The following is a 20,297-nucleotide window of genomic DNA, read 5'->3' as shown; positions in this document are numbered from 1 at the left end:
TTACTACTTAATGATAATAGCAACAAATTCTATTAATTTCTGTGAAATGCATGTAAATAATGCTATTTTTATATATACAAATTTAATTTACAAACGACATAGTATTACATGCTATGGATGAGCACCGTGGCAGGGTGCACAGTAAATCATCATCCTCTACTTGAATCTCGACCTACACGTTATCATCATCTTTCGTCTGATAACTTATAGTCCAACTAATTAGACTTGTCAAAGACAAATGACTAGCCACTTCAGTCTTTTTACAAAATGCCTAAAATGTTCAGGGATTGCTTTTACAGAATCTAACTTGGTGCTTAAAACTTAATAAATGCCTCTGCCCTTTTATTTTTCCACGTGCACGATTCATTATTACTGTCTTTACTGCACGTGTGTTTGGTTCCCGTCAACCTTAGGATTAACGGTGCCTGGCGAAGTGATCCGAATTAAAAAAAAATACTAGTCACGTGATCATAAAATGGTGGATGGTAAAAAACGTGTTTCTCTTTAAATTTGAAAAAAAAAGTCTTCATAAGGGAAGGTATAATATAATAAAAGTTTATATTAATTTTAATAAGGCACATTTTCTACGTTTTCTCTAGTATACAAATACTTGACATAGTCAATCTTAATTTAATGTATGGCCTGTTTGTAACTAGTTTTCGCGATAATAGAACATTTTGGGAACCGCACGAACACGCTGCATCATAGACTTATGACTATCAGTATCAGATGAGATCCAGAAGACATGGGAAAACATTACATGTAGATAGTCACAAAATCATATACTCAGTATATATTTGTATATTATTGAATTACCGTTCATAATGCAACTATCAGTAGTGACTACTGATAGTTTGGATTGATTTTTTTACTGATAAAAACCTGAAAATATCTTCAAGTTCTTCTAAAAAATCAATAGAATGTTTATTTTAGTACTAAAAAATTGCACTCAAAAATAATCAAATGGTATCTATTTTAATGTAAACAAGCAATTTATTTCAAATTTGTAGTACAAACCATTCAGAGTAAGACATCACCCTGGCATCCAAAAATTATCGACAAGTCTATTGAGTTGGACTAAGTTTACCCTTTAAAAATTTATGTATCTATTTTGGTTCAGGGATCTATACTGAGTTATTATATTATTTACAGGAAGATATAAAAGCATGTGATTCTCATTGACAGATTCTATAAAAAATATTTTTCATCTATTTGGCAATAAAATTTTTGGTAGCTGTAATTTTTGTGGGTACATAATTATGTAGGTAGCGGGAGGGGAAACAAACAATAATGGTATTTTATTTTGGGCCTAATTTGCATGAATTTTAAAAGTTTGTTTACTGATTGAACATGATAGAAATAAAATATTTGTCTCTTTATAAATAATGCAGCAACCAATCGTAACCTGGATCCCCATACTCACAGATTATATTGTTTATCTGATATTTTCTGCAACATGTAATTGTATGGTATTCAAATTTCAGGTATTCAAATAAAGTTTTGTAATGACTGAATGTACAGTGTGCGGAGGAAACAACTTTGAGGAACATGAGGGACATTTTTTCTGTACCCTTTGCAGTACCCAGTCTCAGGTAATTGATGTTTGAGATTAAGGCCCCCACGATTACACGTTTAAATGGATTTGTTTCGATTTTCATTCATAAACGTTTACGATATTGTTTACCGTTTAATCGAAATGACTGTATTGTCTGACAAAATTTCTTAATCATTGCCTGTAATCATGGATTCTAGTGGTCTATTCCAAAGAAACAAACGGAAAATGGGTGTTTACAACCCTCCACACAGCATTATGGGGTTACAATGCAAAAAATGTGTGCTGACTCAATTGTGATGAGCCCTGCACATTCTTTATTTGTACATGTATTAAAAATAGAAAGAAAGACATAATTTGGCGACTCAAATACATGGTGTGTATAGTACCTAGAGGTACCACCGTTTAAACGGTATCGTTTCGGTTATTAGCAATCGTGTAAACGTTTACAAAAAATTGTAAACGTGGGAGCCTTATTTGAGATTACTTCAGATATAGGCATGTCATTGTTACCGGTATGAAATCTATTAATAGTAACAAATTGCTGATAAGACATACAGGTAACTTGTTGACGGTTAGCAAAAAACATGTTGGCTGGTAAAATACAAAATATAGTAATTTTATATCAGTAATGACAGTTATTTTTCAAGAAATATTTTATATCATTAGAAAGGTATGTACTGAAAATACTGTTGAAAAATAGCCGAGTTTTCTTTTTTTAAAGTAAAAAATGAAAATCCGCCTATATTTCCAAAATATGAATTTAATGACCTTTCAAATGATATAAGGATCTAAAAAAAATCGATCCACAAATAAAAAAGTTATTAGAAATCAAAAATTCTGCTGCTATATAATGTATATAAATGATGGGTCTTCTTGTCAACCGGTAAATCTTCTAAATTCTGGTAGCAGGTGCTTGTGACGTCATCATTCAATGGGCCTATAAGACAGAAGACTAGATTCAGGCCCCTTGTGGCTGAGAGGTTGTCTTTACAGGTTGATGCATTATAATTGCAGCCACTGTTAAACCCTGTGTGATCATAAGAGGCGACTAAATGGGTTTGTGTAACTGGAATCTGTGCATCTCTTAGCTCCAGCAGGTGTGGTGGTTTTGATCCCTGGTATTGCTTGAAGTTTGTAACACCCACAGTTAGCCAAAATGATCTTTCTTATTTCGGTACCTTATTTCAGACCTAAATTGTATTGGTTCACCATAAAACAAAACAAAACAAAAAAAAGATTGATACAGGACAAGTAGAATTTTGTATATCTTAACCTGATAGTGAATATTTACTAAACAAAATTTAATTTGTAAAATTGTCCCTTTGATAAATAAAAAAAACTTTAAACAAATACTGAAGATATTGCAGATGAGATAGCTAGTTAATTGCTTAGTAACTAACCCTAACAGGAAGGGGTTTTTTTTGTTTTTTTTTTAATTAAAGAACATACTGATATAATTACTATTCTTGTTTCAAGACAGTTGAGTGGTTAAGGTTGTTTACTTCAACCCACTTGCCCCTCACCACTGTGGGTTCGTATCCCAAAAAAGACTTTGGATTCTTTCATGTAAGGAAGCTATCCTTTCCATCTAACTTATGGAAAGTTGGCGGTTCTACACAGCCGCCAGGTGCCTGAAAAATATAGCACAGAAGTGCACCTGATGTTTTTCCTCCACCAGTAAAGCTGCAATGTTGACTTTTGACCTATACTGTGTTGGTGAAAAGTAAAACCCAACCAAAAAAGAAGCACTGGTTTAATTAATGGAAGCATAGATTGCATAAACAGATGTTTAACTTTGTTCTCATACTGTGAGTTACAATTCAGATGTTACTATGTTGGTCTTATTCTGTGAAAACATGCAAAGTAAAGTCAAGAAACCAGTTCAAACTACAAAGTCATGGGATAGGGTTGCAGGGAAGGCTTACTGGAAAGTGGGGAAGTAGTGACATCTATTTCATCTTATCTACAAATGTGGTTATATAAATATGAACAATGACATAAATATATCTGTTTTCCTCATTGAAACATTTATTCAATGACACAGTTTAATATTTGTAGCATCACCTGTAGGTCTCTGGGTTTTCATATAGCAGATTGGCAATCCATATCATTGAAATGCTGTCAAAACTAGTTGTAATTTTTAACCAGGTTTTCAGAAGGTTTTCCGAAGGAAAAAACTGGTTGTTAGATTGAGGTATGTCGGCGGGCGGGCGTAAACAATTTCTTCTGTGCGCAACTCCTCCTACATTTCTCAACGGATTTTTACCAAACTTTCACAGAAGCTTTGTCATCAAGTGCCCTGGCGCATATTGTCGGGGTTTTGGGATTAGATAATATTTGACCTAATTATGGCCCTTTGTTTTTTTTCCTTATATAGAATATATAGTGAATAATTTCTTCTGTGCGCAACTCCTCCTACATTTCTCAACGGATTTTGACCAAACTTTCACAAAAGCTTTGTCATCAAGTGCCCTAGCACATATTGTCGGGGTTTTGTGATTGGATAATTTTTTATTTAATTATGGCCCTTTGTTTTTTTTTCCTTATACAGAATATATATAGTGAACACTTCTTCTGTGCGCAATTCCTCCTACATTATTCATGTTTTACATTGCACATAGTTACATTGTTTGTTGCTTGTATTTCTATTTCAAATACAACATATTTATCTACAATGGTGATAATTGAAAACCTGGTTTCATGGCATTGCCATGTTTCTTGTTAGCCCTTAGATTAAAGTATCTCCCTTGAACCTTGGCCAAATTAGTTGTTTTCATTGGCACATCTGTTGCCACAGATAAAAATGAAAACCCTGATGTCTATAAATTTCATGCAGGGATATTAAATGTTATTAACTCTGAATCTGCTAGAACTGAAAATAATAAGCCTTTGCCATCAGTCTAAGCCAGGTCAGTCCGGCAAAAAAAAAACAGACCAAGAGCATGTATTCCAGTCTAAGGGGCAATAACAACCTATTGGCAATGATAACAAAACGTACATCAGTAATAACATACCTAGTGGCTGCAAAAACAGACCTAGTGACAATTATAACATACCAGTGTCACTACAAACGGAACTAGTGACCTAGTGGCAGTGATCGTAAACCTAGTGGCAATGATAACAGACCGGCAATGATAACAGACCAAGTGACTGGTAAAAACAGACCTAGTGACAATGGTAACAGACCTAGTGGCACTACAAACAGATCTAGAAGCTGTAAAAACAGACCAAGTGACAATACCAGACCTAGTGGCAGTAAAAAACAGACCTAGTGACAATGGTAACAGACCTAGTGGCACTACAAACAGACCTAGTAGCTGTAAAAACAGACCTAGTAACAATGATAACAGACCTACTGGCAGTAATAACATACCTTTTTGTGGTAGAAATAACATCCTTAGGGCAGTAATAACAGACTTGATGACCTAGTGGCAGTAATGTATCTAGATGCAATGATAACAGACATACTGGCACTACAAACAGAGCAAGTGATCTAGTGGCAGTAATAGTATACCTAGTGGCAATGATAACAGATCAAGTGGCTCTAATAACAGACTTACTGGTAGAAATAACAGACCTAGTGGGTGCTAATGACAATTATAACAGACCTAGTGGCAGTAATAACAGACTTATTATATGGCAGTAATAACAGCACAAAAGTTGTAACAACAGACCTAGAGGCAGAAATAACAGACCCAGTGATTTGGTGGTAGTAATAACAGACCAAGTAGCAATGATGACAGACCAAGTTGCAGTTATAATAGACCTAGTGGCAGTAATAACAGACCAAGTAGCAGTAATAACAGACCAAGTGGCAGTTAAAACAGACCTAGAGTCAGAAATTACACACCTAGTAATCTAGTGGCAGTTATAACAGACCAAGTAGCAATGATTACAGACCAAGTGGCAGATATAACAGACCTAGTGGCAGTAATATAAATAAAAGACTTAGTGGCAGTTACTACAGACCTAGAGGCAGAAATTACACACCTAGTAATCTAGTGGCAGTTAAAACAGGCCAAGTAGCAATGATAACAGACCAAGTGGCAGAAAAAACAGACCTAGTGGCAATAATATTAGACTTAGTGGCATTATAAAAGATTTAGTGGGAGTTATAACAGACTTAGTGGCAGTTACTACAGACCTAGAGGCAGAAATTACAACCTAGTAATCTAGTGGCAGTTATAACAGACCAAGTATCAATGATTACAGACCGAGTGGCAGAAATAACAGACCTAGTGGCAGTAATTACAGACTTAGTGGCAGTTATAACAGACCTAAAGGCAGAAATCACAACCTAGTAATCTAGTGGCAGTTATGACAGGCCAAGTAGCAATGATTACAGGCCAAGTGGCAGTAATAAAAGATCTAGTGGCAGAAGTAACAGACTGAGTGGCAGTTTATACAGACTAAGTGGCAGAAATAACAGACCTAGTGGCAGTAATAACAGACCTAGTGGCAGTAATAACAGACCTTTGCCTTTAGTATATTCCCTTGCCAGCATATTTGTAATTGTGACTAGGACTGATACTATTGCTGCTAGGACTTGTTGCGTCTTCAATTTGAACACCTTTAAAAGGTATTGACATTGACTTGGGTAAGAATGAAGAGTGCGTTTATTGTGTACATTAATTTTACTAGTAACAAACAAACAATCCTCATCCTGTTGATTTAATGTTATTGATCTATCAAGGTAAATATCCTGATGCAAAATACTTATATAAGCTTTATGATTATTATATGTAGGAAGTATATAATTAATTTGTTTTGATTCCTCAACATGTCTTTGAACTGTCATTGAACTTTATGTACTTAACAAATTTTGTCAAAGGTCTTTTAAATTATTTTCCACCCATAACTCAGTCATTTTTACCCCTCATTTTCAGAAACATATTAAACCATATTGAAAATAGAGTAAGTTATACTTACTTTAATTTAGGAATTAAAGATAAGTCAAATGAAGAAGGTCATGGTCTAAACCATCCTTGGCAACCCATGTTTACTTGTCATGTATACATTTCATTTATATTCCTATGCATCCTAAACATATTCCACATATTTTCATTTGACCACAGGAGGCTGCCTTTTTTAGGTACTTTTCATGTTTGAGGGATACTGAATTTTTGTAACTGTTGATTTCATTGGATAGAAATGAGTCATGAATATTTATGCATTACGAAGATTCTCCAACCAATTTTCCCACGGGTGTTGAATGTAGTTCAGCAAAATCAAAACCTGGGTTCAGACAATAAACCTAACTTCTCAACATTAATTTCATCAGAAAAAATCCCAATCTCAAAGTTATGGATCATGTTTTCAAAAGCCATGGGTCATGTAACCCAAAGCCATAGGGTCCTGTACCAGAAAATCATGGGTTATGTACCCAAAGCCGTTGGGTCATGTACCAGAAAATCTTGGGTCATGTATCCAAAGCTGTGGGGTCATGTATCAAAAGCTGTGGGGTCATGTACCCTCAAATCATGGGTCATGTACCCAAAGCTGTGGGTCATGTACCCAAATATAATGAGTCATGCTCGTGAAATAATTTTTGCTACTTTTATGACAAAGAATAATCACATTCATGACTGTATTATTGCAGACAATAAGCGTCTTACATGCTTTTAAACATTATTCAAATGTGAAGGAAAAAACAATCTTTGTTTTGGCATAATGTGCCTTTAAAAAATGTTATTTTTTACTCTTCTTTATTTCATAAGGAATCTACTGTTACCTTCAAATACATGTTCCTTATCATCAACCATGTTATAAGTAACTAGGTTCATACTTTAAAAATTACTTTAAAACATACATGCTATATTTCCAGCCACCCAGATAGGGGGATTTGGCTTTAAAAAGCAGGGGATTTGGACCAAAAGTAGGGGGATTTTTAAGCAAGCACAAACCAGTCGTAATCTTAAAACGATGCAAACATATAATTAAATTTCCCCCATTTTATTATGAAAATGAACATTTCTACAAGATCATTTGATATTTTCAAGTTTTAACATACATGACTGTGAAGGAATAATATGTAAACAATTGCAAATAAACATAGGTACTTTAAATATTTGATGTAAATAAAATAAGAATCGCTGTAAAACAAATACTGTATAATTAATTGCATGTATATCATATAATATACATTTTTATATCAGATATATATTGAATCATTTTAGTACAAATAAACTTGAATTTGATGCATTCAAAATCATTAAAATAAATATACTTTAACAGCCAAAGTTTTTTCTCTTTAAATGAAAGGTAAAGAATTTTCTCTTTAAATGAAAGGTATCAACATTTTCACGGAGAATTTTTGTAGCCATAGAAAGGTGAAATAAAAAAATGCTGCCTTTAAAAATTTACCGTTGACACTTCATAAACAGTAAAAAAATTTGACACAAATCTTAATCCAGTTTACTCAGGTCATTATGTACTTCACACCTCAATTTGTTAACACACATCAATTACCTCATGCTTACCATATATGGCAGTAGGGAGTCTAGACGCTACGTCACTTGATACCTGTATGTACATGTAAACTGTGTAATTGATGAAGGGTTGTGTAGAGGTTGTTTGGAGTGTACTGACTACTGGATAATAATCAAACTTAATTATTTTGGCCCTTTGGGTCTTAAAACAGGTATTATTTATTATTTATCTGATTGAAACGGATTTTTGTCTCTTTCAATCACTCCTCAGAGATACGCATATCATCACCTTGTTCCAGTCTGACCATTCAATACAGAGTTATGGCCCTTTGATTAGTTATGCAGTATGCATAAAGAGCAATAATTGTTAACTTACCGCGCTACTTCTCTGCAACTACTGGCTGTAATTCAATGAAACTTTGTGGGAACCATTAATATCAAGCTGAGATGCACATATCATCACCTTTTTTTCAGTCTGACTCTTCACCATAGAGTTAAAGCCATTGATAAGTTATGTAGTATGCATATAGAGCAATAATGGTTTCCATGCTTTTTCTCTGCAACAACTGGCTGGAATTCAACGAAACTTTATGGAAATCGTTATTCTAAGAGGAGATGTGGCGCATATCCTTGCCTTGTTCTGGTCAGACCCTTGAACACAGAGTTATAGCCCTTGATAAGTTACATGTAGTATGCATATAGAGCAATATTGCTATTTCTTTGCAACTGCTGGATTGATTACAATCTCACTTTGAACTTAGAATTTTTCTTACAATCGTTACTAATTACTCTAACTTCTTTACTTCATAATGGATTAATTTCAAACTATAAGTTTGATTTAATTCAAACTTCAAAAACATGTATATTATCAACACCTACATCATATGCAATTAGATTTACAAGATTAGCCCCTGTATTTCCATTATTATCTCCATTTTGAACATGGGATTTAATTGAAAATTGTTGTTTTTTCTTTAGACAATTACATGTATCTGTGTTATTATAAATGGTATCTACTTTAGACTTAAATAAGTAATCTTTGGCATAATTCACATCATGTATGACAAGGTTCATTACTCTAGCATCTTTTTTTAAGGAGTTATTCTCACTTTAAACTTATAATTTTACTATAAAACCTTACAAACTTTTGGCTCTTATAATTTTGGTTACAGAAGGTGTTGACTTTAATTTTCAAATTGTTGTCATTAGAAGTCCAGATATCCTGGAAATTGGTTGGACAGGTTGTTTTGATAATATCTAGCACAAGTTCAAAATTAATATTGATCACCTAGGGTCAAAAACAAGGTCACACTGTCCAAATTTGGAAAAGTCATGTTAACACTCTACAGTCTACTGTTTCGGTGTAAATAGTAAATACCCGGGGTTGTGATTTCTAGGTCATGTACTAATATGGGTCACCCTGGATGAAAAACTATGTCACACATTCTAAATATGGAATTCCTTGTTAACACACCGTTTCGGTCAAAATTTCCTGGAATTGGTGAGGAAGATTGTTATGTTTATTTTTTGCTCAACTTTATATATAGGTCGTCTGGGGTAAAAATCTAGGCTACAGAGCCCATATATAGAAAAACATTGTTTACATTTATACTATTTCAGGTGCAGATATGAACATTACAATATTAGTTGAATATAATGACATTTTTCTGCTTTTAATTCATAGCTAACAATAGTTATCGTTACTCTCATTAAGAGTGTAATAATCAGGTGAGCAATATATTAAGGGCCAACAGGGCTATCTTGTTTCTCAACAAGCTATGGACACTCATGAAATGTTTATTTTCATACCACTCAATGAAAATAGATTCTGTATTTATAGATAAAACTTGAATATCCTCTATATATTAATTTTGCAGGATGTTCGTGTGATTGTTGCTGAAGAGGAAAATTTTGAAAATTTCAGTAGAACTGGTCAAATAAGAGAACCAACAACTCCAAGGCAAAACAAGAGGCAGGGTAAGACAAGCCTTAAAATCTTTGTTTTTCCTCCCGCAACCCATGTCGTACCCAGGGTAGGGTAGGTAGGTCGCTAAAATATTTTTTTTTTTATCCAAAATGTTTTGTTGTTTTTTTTTTGTATAAAAATTATATGGAGTTCGAACAAAAAGTAAATGTTTAGCATCAGTTAAAAGATTAAAACCATATTTTCTGTTTTATTGAACATATATTCCAGTTTGTATATTAACAATTAAAAAAAACCATGAGACAGATATAAATTGACACTCCTTGTTTCCATTTTTAGTACAAAAAAAAAAAAAATTATTTTCTTAGGCAGTAAAAGAGTTTTTGGGTTGCTGTGATTTTTGTGGGCAGGTAGGAGGAGGGGAAACAAACAATATTTTATTTTAGACCGAAGAGAATTCTAGACTGACTTAAAGCAGCAAGCCTCCAGATTCGTGCTAATTTTCATGACAATTTTAACATTGTATTAAATAGTGAAATATTGTGAAGAAAGAAAATAATATACACATGGCACTTACAATCCATGTAAATTACTAATAAGAGGTCAAAATATGCAAGAAAAAAGCCCTAACTGCATTACTAACGCAAAAGAAATATGGGTCGGCCATTTAGCGCAAATAACATGGAAATAGTTACTTATATCTTCTACTTTTTTACTTTTCATTAATTCTCAATACATTTTTCTCAAGTTTGATTTTCTTGAAATATTTTGCCTCCCCTCATCTGGAGGCATGCAGCTTTAATTAATGCTTAATTGCAAAATAATGGTTTAATGGTCAGGCATAAAGAATGTATGTAGGTGAGGTACATGTAGATTATCCTATACTTGGCAACAATAATTCACTTCACATTTTTCTGTTTGAATCTGCCTTTTTACTGTTTCACAATTACTTCATTAATATACCATTCCAGTAAATAAGTTATAACTCCAGTAGCATTACAAATATTAATATTGTAATATGAAATTAGGCAAAGCCTTTGAATGGGGGAGGTCGATAAAAAAAATCGTTCTTTTTTCCATTTTAAATGTGTCATTCGATATTTCATGCACTGCTTTCGTTTTCACTTGGAACACCTGGACAATAATAAAGCAGAAAAGTTGCGATTATTCCATGATCAGAATACCCCGCCTTTTATTATCGAGTTTCATTGAAAATGGCGACGCCCAAACTAAAAATGAGTAAATTTCACTAATACGTTAAGAATTATATACATTTTTAATTGTTTTTTATTTGTTTTCCTTTTAAATATACACCTGTAGTCTATAGCTGGGCAAGCCAAAGTTTTGGACCGCTTAACTTCCCCATAAAAATGTTTCAACTTAAAGTCTTCCACAATATAAATAATGTGTATAATAATATGGATTTGAAATTTAAGTGTAAAAAGCTATATATCTGCTTCAAAAATTATTACTAGGGACAAGTCTTGTGAAAAATAATACTAACAAATTCCTGTTAGAAAGAAATATGTTTGAAGATTTCCTCTTAAGGGAATGGCACATGCATTAATAAAATCATTGCATTGTACGATATACATGTACATGTGTCCTAAATAACTGAGAAATTTTATATAAAAACTCTTTTCAAAAATCAATAATGAGAACAGCTGAATTTTACTGTTTATGAATTTTATAAAAAAATGTTACATTAGATATATCTTTATGCCCTTACTGAACATCTAATGGTCATGATGGTAGTATATGAATTAGAGCTGTCATTGATACAAACAACATCCATGTATTGTAGATATTTTTCTGCCAATCGATAATCGATACACATTTTAAAAAAATGATAATATTGACTAATTAATTACAGTCCAACATGTATCACAATTGTCTTAATACACACATAGTTGTTTGAAAATTTTCATAAATTTTGACGGTCAGCGAGTGAATCAGCGGCAATAAGTCTGGCTATGAATAATAGGTGCGAAATTCTGTAATAATTACAATAGAGACCGAAATTCTATTTTGAAAAATAGGAGGTATTCGGATAATGCATTTCGAATAATACGTTCGTATTTATATTGACTTATATAGAGATAAAATCAGGATTGCCGATCTACTTCGGATAATGCCGGGTATTGGAATAAAGGGTTGTCGGATAACCGGGGTAGGACTGTAAATGTCTTCAATTTACAAAAATTCACCTAAAACAGTTACAGAATTAGATGTACATGTCTAACACTATGCTGTTGTTACATAGTGGAAATGTCTGCATCCGTGCATCCATCCCTTTTGTCTGGAGCATGACTCAACGATTTTCTTTTCTTTAACTTCTTACACTGACAAATCACATTGCAGGAAAGTATGTTATGTAATGTAAATTCAAATTATCCACAATTATACTATCTTGTTGTTTTCAAGCTTCTTGTGTTTCTGGTTGTGTTGCTGGCTTAAAATTACCACACTACAATATACAACATTTGATATAATCAATATCACCTTATTATCTGTATTATTTAAGACTTGACATTTACAATAAAAACGGCTCATTTTATGTGATGCTTCATAGACATTTGAAAGTTTTACTGTAAACTGGCAGATTGTTGTTGTAGTCTTTGTATTTTTAGATCTTTAGATATTTATGTTTCTATAAATACATGTTGCAGCCCCAAACGGTGATTTTGGTCGTCCATGGAGTGTGTATGAGGCTTATCAGATTATAATTCTGCATCAGGTTGAGGCACTTATCAAACTTGGGGCGGACAAGAGTTTGAAGGTAATGTTTACAACCAGTCAAAGCACTGCATGCTGGTGATAAGGCAAAATTATTGTGAGATTTCTTGTAGTTTTACAGGTAGTCAAAGCACTGCTCGAGTACTGTAGCTTATTGTGGAGTCTCAATACACAATTAAATATACAAGCCTAGAAGCTTTTCAATGGGTCACCAGCAACTTCTCCCCTTACATCAGTGTCACAAACAAGTCAACTACAATGGTGTTTCCTTGGAAACAAAAATTAATGCCAGGCTACTGATGTTCATAAGATTGTTCATGGACGGGTTGCAGTACTAATGCCTTGATCCTTGTGTTATAACTCCTAACCAGCTCACTAGACACATACATTCCCTTTGATATGGACAAATATATACTCCATGTTACAACTTTAAAAGTCCTCTTTTTATGCTCCCCGAAAAATTTCAGGGGAGCATATAGTCACCGGGTTGTCAGTCCATCCATCCGTCCCGAATTTGTGTCCCGCGCGTAACTTCGTTATTTGAAGTCAGATTTTAAAACTATTTCACAGAAATGATCACCATATTGAGACGACGTGTCACGCTCAACATTTGGGTCGCTACCTTGAAGGTCAACGTCACAGCATGACCTTGCAGCAAAATCGTGTCCAACCCATAACTTCTTTATTTGAAGTCGGATTTTAAAACTATTTCACAGAAATGATCACCATATTGAGATGACGTGTCACGTTCAACATTTGAGTTGCTACTTCAAAGGTCAACGTCACAGCATGACCTTGCAGCAAAATGGTGTCCGGCACCATATTGAGACAACATGCCGCACGCTACATTTGGGTCGCTACCTTGAAGGTCAAGGTCACAGCATGACCTTGCAACAAAATCGTGTCCGGCCCATAACTTCCTTATTTGAAGCCGGATTTATAAACTATTTCACAGAAATGATCACCTTATTTAGACAACATACCACGTGCAACATTTGGAGTTAGATAGATCTCATTGAGTAGAAGGGCAGTGCAAAGAACAGTTACTCTGCCTTGCCTAAGTTTGGAATTATCACACTTTGAACTTTGTTTTGGACATAACTCTGTAACTACAAATGATATATACTTTTCTGTGCCCAAAACCTAGTCGGGGAGCATCACCTGGTTCAACTGGCTCTTGTTTTCCCAGCAACCATCATACTCTGGAATTCTCTGCCAGCCAATGTTGTGCAAGATTCTACCCTGGATCAGTTTAGGCAAAAGGAAACTAAACTGTGCCATGAGTTCTCAGCGTACAGACTGTTTTTAACCAAGTTTTCAAGGAAAACTGGTTATTGTAATGCATTAGTCAGCGGGCGGGCAGGCAGGCTGGCGGGCGTCAACTTTTGGTTTCCGCACAATTACTTAAGTTTGCTTTGGCCTATTGACACCTAACTTATTGTATGGGTAGCTAATATATCAAAATTATTTTTACTAAAAATACAAATTCAGTTTCCGGTCAGTAACTTGAATTTGCTTTTGCTTTTGTCTATTGACACCAATTGGTGTATGGGTAGCTTATATCAAGAGGCAGCTTGAGATTGCTACCCAGGTGTCTATGATCAAGGTCAAGGTCACTGTTACTATAAATAGAAATTCAGTTTCAGCTCAATAACTTGAGTTTGCTTTCGCCTATTGATACCAAACTTGGTGTATGGGTAGCTTATACCAAGAGGCAGCTTGGGATTGTTACCCAGATGTCTGTGATCAAGGTCAAGGTCACTGTTACTATAAATAGAAATTAAGTTTCAGCTCAATAACTTGAGTTTGCTTTCGCCTATTAACACCAAACTTTGTAAGTAGCTTATATCAAGAGGGACCCAGGTGTCAGTGGTCAAGGTTAATGTCAATGTTGCTAAAAATAGAAATCAGTAATAAATTGAAGTTCCTTAGATGTTTGACAACAAATTTAGTATGTGGGTAGCTTATATCAAGATGCAACTTGAGATTGCTGCCATGGTGTCTGTGATCAAGGTCAAGGTCACTTGCTTAAAAAAAAATTAGTTTTCACTAATAACTTAAGTTTGCTTTGACCTTTTTGACACCAAACTTGCTGTGTGGCAGCTTGGGATTGCCACTTAGATATCTAGGAGCAAGGTCATTTGCTTACTAAAGAATTTTCAGCTTTCTAGTCAATAACTGCAGTGCACTTTGATCTATTGATCCTACTTTCACATCACAATACTTTAAAAGGGCGGGATGCAGTATCTATCGATATAGATACATGCATACCATGTCTGTTAATAAATACCTTTTTTTTATTTTACAAAAATCAAATTTTAAATGGATATTATTAAAGGTATCCTGCTTTTGGCAGATATAGACAGGTAAATAAAAGTAATTGTTTTTTTTTTTTTCGGCACCAGAATTCATAAATTGATGGCCCTGTAATTCTACATCTCAACAAGTTGTTCTCTGTTTATTTCGGTTTAGTAAGACATTATTGCAATGTTAAGACATGGTAACATTATGTACTGGTAATTTTTTTATTTATTTTTTTTACATCTTTTTGTTGTTGTTTTACAGGATGTTGTGTTTCAAATTTGGGTGAATTATTTATCAAAACTTCGAGTAGCGTTTTCTAAAGAGAAAGATACAAAAGTAACATACGAAAGACAGAGGTAAGTGTATTTTTATTTGTGATATGCTTGATATTTTTAACACACATGTCAATATAATTGACACATTTAATGGGCAGCAATAGCTAAATGAATGACAAAACTTTGAACTGCTTTTGTAAAACATGAGAATTAATAGTCTGCAAGTGTGTGGAGTACGTGTGAATTCAATTGTAAAGTTTTTGTTTCTTTTAGTTTTAAATATTATATTGATATAAATTATAACATGGCACCAAAAATAATACTCTTATGCAAAATAAGAAATGATAGCATTTTGAGGCTTAATGGGTCTTTAAGCTGACACAAGGGTGTTTGAGATCTTATGATTTTTTTCAGCCTGGCTATACTCTAGCAGGGTTTATATATATTTTGTGAGTTAACAAACATGCTAACAAAAACAACCGATTTTACCAAGGGCCAAGGGGAATATTGTGATATACAGGCTGAAAATACAACTGATTTTAACAGCATTTCAACTGATGATATGGATCGTCAATCAGTTAATAATGAAAACCATGACTCTAGGCTGCTGGATGCTCAATTTTTTGTAGTTTAACTGAAATCTCTCAAATTGAAAATGGGTGTTTGCAAATTAAATCGAGGCAAGAGCAAATCCACACAGAGTTTGCAACGTAAAGAATTTAAAACAGTCCCTAATGTTTTGTTTCAATTGTAGGGAATTATTTCGAGGCACAACAGATAAACCAAAAATCAAAAATGTTTTTGCAAAAAGAAGTCTGCTGAAATCACGGGGACTGTCAGCAAAAAAAGTTCGTCAACAAATGGTAAGCTTTTAAATTAGAATTTAAAAACTTGACATAATAATACACCTAAATAATTTCTTCTTTTCCCTTATATGACAAAATATTTTCATTAGTTACATGTTTACATATTCATCCCCCTCACCGCTGTGGGTTAGAATCAGGACAGGGACTTTGGATTCTTTCATGTGAGAAAGCTTTCGAGCTAGCTTGCGCAACGACGGTGGTTCTACCCAGGCTGAAATAATGCACGGAAGGGCAGAACTAATTGATGGATGATCACCAAATTTTGTATGTAGCATTCTTAGGTAGTGTTTTTATCATGTTTGCTCATATTAATTTGATTTGCCCCTTTTAAGGGCAGCTAAAGCTTAAAATAGAAAAACCTTCGAACATCATCTCCTCCCAGGCTTTGGCTTGCCCAGCTATTGACTATACTATATGTGTATATTTAAAAGAAAATCAAATGAAAAACAATTAAAGATTATATAAAATTCTATACCTATCAATGAAAAATTAAGTGTCAGTTCTAGTCAGCCACCACCATTTTTAGTGTAACTCAATTATAATATGCAGGGTATTCCGATAATAAACAATCGCAACTTTTCGGATTAATAATAATCGTCAAGTACTCCGAATAAAAACGGAAGCGTTGCATGAAATACCAAATGACACCTTTAAACAGTAAAAAAAATAAGATTTTTTAAACTGACTTCTTTGTTCATGGTCTAATTTCATATTATGGAGAAGTCGAAGAGTGTGGGCTTTGGCTTGCCCGGCTATAGACTACATGTGTATATTTAAAAGAAAATTTAAAAAAAAAAAAAAAACAATTAAAAAATATATAGTTTTCTATACCTATAAATGAAATTTTCTGTGTCATATCTAGTTGTGCATCACTATTTTCATTGTAACTCAATGATTTCAGGAGGAAAGCGGTGCATGAAATACTAAATGACACCTTTAAAACTAAAAATGAACGAATATTTTAATTGATTTTCCAGTTCATAATCTTTGCCTAATTATACCCCTGCACAACAAAGTTGTAAGGGGGGTATACTGGAATCAGCTTGTCCGTCCGGCTGTCCGTCGGTTTTTTCTTGTCCGCCCAATAACTTAAGATTCCTTTGACCCTTAGTCTTCATAATTGGCATGGAGGTTAGTCATGATTAGTAGATGACCCCTTATGATTTTGAGGTCACCAGGTTAAAGGTCAAGGTCACAGGGGCCTTGACTTCAAAAAGCTTGTCCACCCAATAACTTAAGATTCCTTTGACCTACAGTCTTCATATTTGGCATGGAGGTTAGTCATGATTAGTAGATGACCCCTTATGATTTTGAGGTCATCAGGTTAAAGGTCAAGGTCACAGGGGGCCTTTGACTTCAAAAAAGCTTGTCCACCCAATAACTTAAGATTCCTTTGACATACAGTCTTCATATTTGGCATGGAGGTTAGTCATGATTAGTAGATTGACCCCTATTGATTTTGAGGTCACCAGGTTAAAGGTCAAGGTCACACGGGCCTTGACTTCAAAAAGCTTGTCCGCCCAATAACTTAAGATTCCTTTGACCTACAATGTCTTCATATTTGGGCATGGAGGTTAGTCATAATTAGTAGATGACCCCTATTGATTTTGAGGTCACTAGGTCAAAGGTCACAGGGGCCTTGACTTCAAAAAGCTTGTCCGCCCAATAACTTAAGATTCCTTTGACCCTTAGTCTTCATATTTGGCATGGAGGTTAGTCATGATTAGTAGATGACCCCTATTGATTGTGAGGTCACCAGGTTAAAGGTCAAGGTCACAGGGGCCTTGACTTCAAAAAGCTTGTCAACCCAATAACTTAAGATTCCTTTGACCCTTAGTCTTCATATTTGGCATGGAGGTTAGTCATGATTAGTAGATGACCCCTTATGATTTTGAGGTCACCAGGTTAAAGGTCAAGGTCACAGGGGCCTTGACTTCAAAAAGCTTGTCCACCCAATAACTTAAGATTCCTTTGACCTACAGTCTTCATATTTGGCATGGAGGTTAGTCATGATTAGTAGATGACCCCTTATGATTTTGAGGTCATCAGGTTAAAGGTCAAGGTCACAGGGGCCTTGACTTCAAAAAGCTTGTCCACCCAATAACTTAAGATTCCTTTGACCTACAGTCTTCATATTTGGCATGGCGGTTAGTCATGATTAGTAGATGACCCCTATTTGATTTTGAGGTCACCAGGTTAAAGGTCAAGGTCACACGGCGTTGACTTCAAAAAAATCTTGTCCGCCCAATAACTTAAGATTCCTTTTGACCTACACAGTCTTCATATTTGGCATGGAGGTTAGTCATGATTAGTAGATGACCCCTATTTGATTTTGAGGTCACTAGGTCAAAGGTCACAGGGGCCTTGACTTCAAAAAGCTTGTCCGCCCAATAACTTAAGATTCCTTTGACCTACAGTCTTCATATTTGGCATGGAGGTTAGTCATGATTAGTAGATGACCCCTATTGATTTTGAGGTCACCAGGTTAAAGGTCAAGGTCACAGGGGCCTTGACTTCAAAAAAGCTTGTCAGCCCAATAACTTAAGATTCCTTTGACCCTTAGTCTGCATATTTGGCATGGAGATAAATCATGATTAGTAGATGACCTCTATTGATTTTGAGGTCACCAGGTCAAAGGTCAAGGTCACAGGGGCCTTGACTTCAAAAAGCTTGTCCGCCCAATAACTTAAGATTCCTTTGACCCGTAGTCTTCATATTTGGCATTGAGGTTAGTCATGATTAGTAGATGACCCAATTTGACTTTGATGTCACAAGGTCAAAGGTTCAAGGTCACAGGGGCCTTGACTTCAAAAAAGCTTGTCCGCCCAATAACTTAAGATTCCTTTGACCCACAGTCTTCATATTTGGCATGGAGGTTAGTCATGATTAGTAGTTGACCCCATTTGACTTTGAGGTCACCAGGTCAAAGGTCAAGGTCACAGGGCCATGACTTCTAAAAAGCTTGTCCGCCCAATAACTTAAGATTCCTTTGACCCACAGTCTTCATATTTGGCATGGAGGTTAGTCATGATTAGTAGGTGACCCTTTTTGACTTTGAGGTCACCAGGTCAAAGGTCAATGTCCACACGGGCCTTGACTTCAAAAAGCTTGTCCGCCCAATAACTTAAGATTCTTTTGACCCACAGTCTTCATATTTGGAATGGAGGTTAGTCATGATTAGTAGATGACCCCTATTGATTTTGAGGTCACCAGGTCAAGGTCACAGGGACTTTGACTTCAAAAAGTTTTGTCTGCCCAATAACTTTAGATTCCTTTGACCCACAGTCTTCATATTTGGCATGGATGTTGATCATGATTAGTAGATGACCCCTTTTGATTTTGAGGTCACTGGATCAAAGGTCAAGGTCATAGGGACTTTTACTTCAAAAAGTTTGTCCACCCATTAACTTAAGATTCCTTTGACCCACAGTCTTCATATTTGTCATGGATGTTGATCATGACTATAAGGTGACCCCTATTGATTTTGAGGTCACTGGGTCAAAGGTCAAGGTCACAGGGACCTTGACCAAAAAAAAGCTTTTCTTCTCAATTGCTAAAGAATGTCCTGTCCGCAATGTATTGATTTTGACATTTTCACATTTGAAGCATGTAGAATACATAACTTAGCAATGCACTGGCTTAGTAACCTCAGAGTTGGCAGGGAGGTTGTCCTTGAGCTCTAAATGGCCACTGTTGATTCTGACAAAGTGGTATGCGGGGGTATTCACGCCATGATAGTGGCAGTTCTAGTTTCATATTAATGAAAACATTCAAAATTCTAAGAACTCTAGAATTTTCTGTGAGTTCTTTTTTTCAGTGTGTATACTAATTGTTTTCTAAATAGGAAAAAGACCAGACCATTGTAGCTCTCCAAAATGAAGAGTTTTATGAGGGAGATAATCCACTCAGTGAAAGTGGGGAAACACAGAGAGTATCTAGGGGAGATGATTCAGACAGCAGTGAAGTGGAATTGGAGGAGGATGAAGAGGAAAAGTGGGGAAGATATCGGGTATTATTTGAAATTATTATTTTGTCAAGAAATTTATTTATTATAACCTGTAAACATACTGTTTTGATCATTTGCAGACAACTGTGGTAGGAGTGGCGAGAAACTCGCATTCTTACCATGACAACTTCATTCTTTGTCATATAGATACCAGTAACAATGTGTTAAGATTCTGACTCATGAATTTTGCTGTTTACTCATAT

The 20,297-nt window shown here is 34.9% G+C and overlaps 1 protein-coding gene across 1 annotated transcript; it reads left to right on the top strand.

Annotated features, from left to right (window-relative positions):
• Positions 1 to 461: 461 nt before the first annotated feature.
• LOC132725106 (TATA box-binding protein-associated factor RNA polymerase I subunit B-like) lies at positions 462 to 20,097 on the top strand (the record flags this gene model as incomplete). Its single annotated transcript, XM_060710161.1, is given in 7 exon segments — positions 462 to 538; positions 1,485 to 1,592; positions 9,861 to 9,960; positions 12,577 to 12,686; positions 15,209 to 15,303; positions 15,977 to 16,085; positions 19,933 to 20,097. Coding segments are annotated over 6 exon segments (666 nt in total), but the record flags the coding sequence as incomplete, so codon positions are not given.
• Between the last annotated feature and the right edge of the window lie 200 nt (positions 20,098 to 20,297).

Source organism: Ruditapes philippinarum, unplaced genomic scaffold (genome assembly GCF_026571515.1).
Source record: "Ruditapes philippinarum isolate M1 unplaced genomic scaffold, ASM2657151v2 ctg1010_1_1_1_1, whole genome shotgun sequence".
Classification (NCBI taxonomy): domain Eukaryota; kingdom Metazoa; phylum Mollusca; class Bivalvia; order Venerida; family Veneridae; genus Ruditapes; species Ruditapes philippinarum.
The sequence above is the reverse complement of the archived record's forward strand: the minus strand, read 5'-3'. Positions and strand labels throughout refer to the sequence as shown.